We start from the raw sequence: 2,751 nt of genomic DNA on the forward strand, positions 1-2,751 counted from the left end.
CTCGTTGATGTTGAAGATTGTGTTCGCTGGATGCCAAAAATCCGGCCAAAAAATAGCTCCAGTTTGCAAGAATTCGGGCGTCTTGAACAGATAGCTTGGATCTCGGACAGGGACATTATCCGCATCCAGGAACAAGACATGTCCGAATTCTGTGTGGATGATTGCATACACCTTCGAGTTGAATCCTGCTACTCTCGCATCCGTAATGGGATGCAACGTCAACGGACCATATTCTTCCTGTAAGTTCTTGGGGATATCGTCTAGCAATGAATTCCCATTGCCTATGTCCATTTCCGACTCGATATACCATAGTTCTACTGGAAGTGTGCAATTAACCGCTCGCAGTGCTCGAATTGACGCGTACGCGCTCACCAGTAGCTTGGGATAAATTACCATCAATATGCCCTCACTCGGATTCATAGGGAGCAAACTATCCTCATTAGCAGCAGTCTTTTTCTCACGTTCAAGTGTTGCCGATACCTTCACCACTTCCCATTGGAAATCCACAAAATCGCCAGCATGGCGACAGCTCAGCGTCACACTGGGGTGCAATGTATCACAAGCTGTGTGCATCACCTGAATCTGCTGCCCTGTATCCTCGTCTTCCATCAAGCAATAACCACCAATTCCGCCCTGGACGAACTGGTCACAACCTCGATTCTTTGTCGGTACTTCCGTCGCCTGCAGGTCGCAACTGTCAGTTTGTTTCCAGCCAACACAGCGCAAGTCCGGCGGTCTATCAGCGTCCAGTAGCTGTTCCATCCACCTCCTATCCACTCCAATACCATCGTGTGTGTTGCCATTTACTGCTCCCTGTCGCCGTCTCAACTGTCGCATCAATTGTGGACTCAAGTGCACGTCGTCGCTATTGCCAGAGTCCGTAGACGAGGACACGAACCAGCCACTCAGGCTCACGCCCCACACCAGGAAGCCCAGAGCATACAGCCCAATGACCGCGAAAAGCGCAAATACGCTCACACGCGGTGCTTTCCGCGGAGAATTTGGCGGTGTTTGTGTTGGTGCGTATCGCTTCACAGCGGGCACGTAAGGCGGGGATGCCATCGTGAAGCCGAAATGCTAAGTGGGCAATGGGCATTCGGACTGTCTCTGACGTGGGAGTGACGTACCGTTCAAATACTTTTGTGGAATTGGTGTTCGTCACATAAAGGCAACTTATTGACCATCACTCTGTGTTGTGATCATTTCGGTGCTCGTTCAAGTTAATTATGGCTTCATTTCTAATGTTATCCACCTGCTCGTTAGAGCCTCCGATGTATTGTGTTCACGATGGAGACGGTAGCGGCATTTGATCCCTCAGAGTCTGACAGGGTGGAATATGAGGGCAGGAAGGCGGCTTTGGCGCTGCAGCGTGCGCTGAGTGGAGCCAGTTCCTGGTTAACTACAGAAGTTCGCGATCAACGCAAGTGTGACCACGCACTGTTGCCTGCTGAGTTGCCTGCCAATATTCGAGAGAAAGTTGCGAGGATTCTGCAGGAACGAGGTGGCAAGGAAAAGATACCCGATGAAGTTGTGGATCCCAAAGCGCCCTGGCATCAGCAACTGGAGCAGCACGTGGCTCGACTGATGCAGCGAATGCGCACACAACCGCTGCAATTCAGGCAATTGTTGCTCACAGCAGCATCGGAACCTAATGCCGATTGTGTTTCGAACACCAGCGTAACAAGCTTCGTGGACGCTCGCAAAGCATATCGTCGTATCCGTCGAGCTGCTGTGGCTCTCGGTGAAGAGACTTTCTACATGGTTCGAGGATTTGTACGACGTAGTGAAGCCAACGGTGTTCTCCCGCAAGATGCACAAGCAGTACGCTTGGCGTCTTTGTATAAACTGGAGCTGCGACGGCACGTTACAATCAGTGCTGTGATGGAATGTATTCAGCAGGCAGACAGCGGGATCCGCGTATCCTCTAACAAGAGTCGCAAGGCTACCAATTCGAGGTTTTCCGTCACTGGAAGCACAAAATATAAGCGATCGTTCCTTCGACGACAGACAAAAAGTGCTCGTGCATCAGGCAGTGGACCTGGCGAACAAGACTCTGCAGTATTCGCTCGAGCAGCTAGCGCTCCTGCTGGTGCAGGCCGTAGTGGTCAAAATACCGATTCCGAGTCGTCGGACAAGGTCAAATCCGTTCATGCCTTCAAGCTGCAGGCACTGGAGCGTCTTCTTGCTAAAAGTTGGCAGGGTAGTAAATCTGGTAGTATTGTATCGCTTCAACCGGTGCCAGTGAGTCCCAGCAGCTTGTCGGATGAAACGCTAGCTCAGATCCAAGAGCGAGTGACAGCATTTCTGTACCACCGGAGTCGTGAGAATTATCCTCTTTGGGATGAACCACCATTATCGAGAGAGGAGACAGCTCGACATTTGCGCACATTGGTATCAACGCTTTTAACAACGCCACTGCTGCAAGGTCTAACCATCGATCAACTTCTAGAGGTTGCAAGAGCTGCAAGGTGGCAAGTATTAGCTGCTGGGGATACGTTATGTGTGCGAAACACAGAGATCGATTCACTTGTCGTTGTTATGGATGGATCTCTTGTTTCAGCTACAGATTCAGAGGCCAACCCAGCTCCAGTTAGCCCTCCTTTAGGCCCTAGCGTGATTTATACAGCCCCTGTATGCCTCGGAGAGTTAGCGATGGTCCGGAATACTGAGCGTTGGCCACGAACGCTCATAGCACAAGAACCAGGTGTAAAGGTCTTGACAATGCCCAGGTTGACTTTCGAGACACTGCTG

The 2,751-nt window shown here is 51.0% G+C and overlaps 2 protein-coding genes across 2 annotated transcripts in view; one reads left to right on the plus strand and one right to left on the minus strand.

Moving 5' to 3' along the window:
- Nucleotides 1-1,062, minus strand: part of PPTG_23870 (hypothetical protein) — a gene marked incomplete at its 5' end in the record, with an annotated part of 3,969 nt that extends 2,907 nt beyond the window's left edge. Inside the window, one exon of the mRNA XM_008913659.1 lies at nt 109-1,062. Within this exon, the coding sequence (XP_008911907.1) occupies nt 109-1,062 (954 nt within the window). The remainder of the gene's footprint in view (nt 1-108) is intronic.
- A 225-nt stretch (nt 1,063-1,287) lies between these two features.
- Nucleotides 1,288-2,594, plus strand: PPTG_15451 (hypothetical protein; the record flags this gene model as incomplete). The annotated part of the gene is made up of 2 exons (XM_008913660.1): nt 1,288-2,468; nt 2,561-2,594. 2 exons carry the CDS (start codon nt 1,288-1,290, stop codon nt 2,592-2,594), a joined length of 1,215 nt encoding a protein of 404 aa, XP_008911908.1.
- Nucleotides 2,595-2,751: the final 157 nt, after the last annotated feature.

Source organism: Phytophthora parasitica (genome assembly GCF_000247585.1).
Source record: "Phytophthora parasitica INRA-310 unplaced genomic scaffold supercont2.55, whole genome shotgun sequence".
NCBI classification, from domain to species: Eukaryota; Oomycota; class Peronosporomycetes; order Peronosporales; family Peronosporaceae; genus Phytophthora; species Phytophthora nicotianae.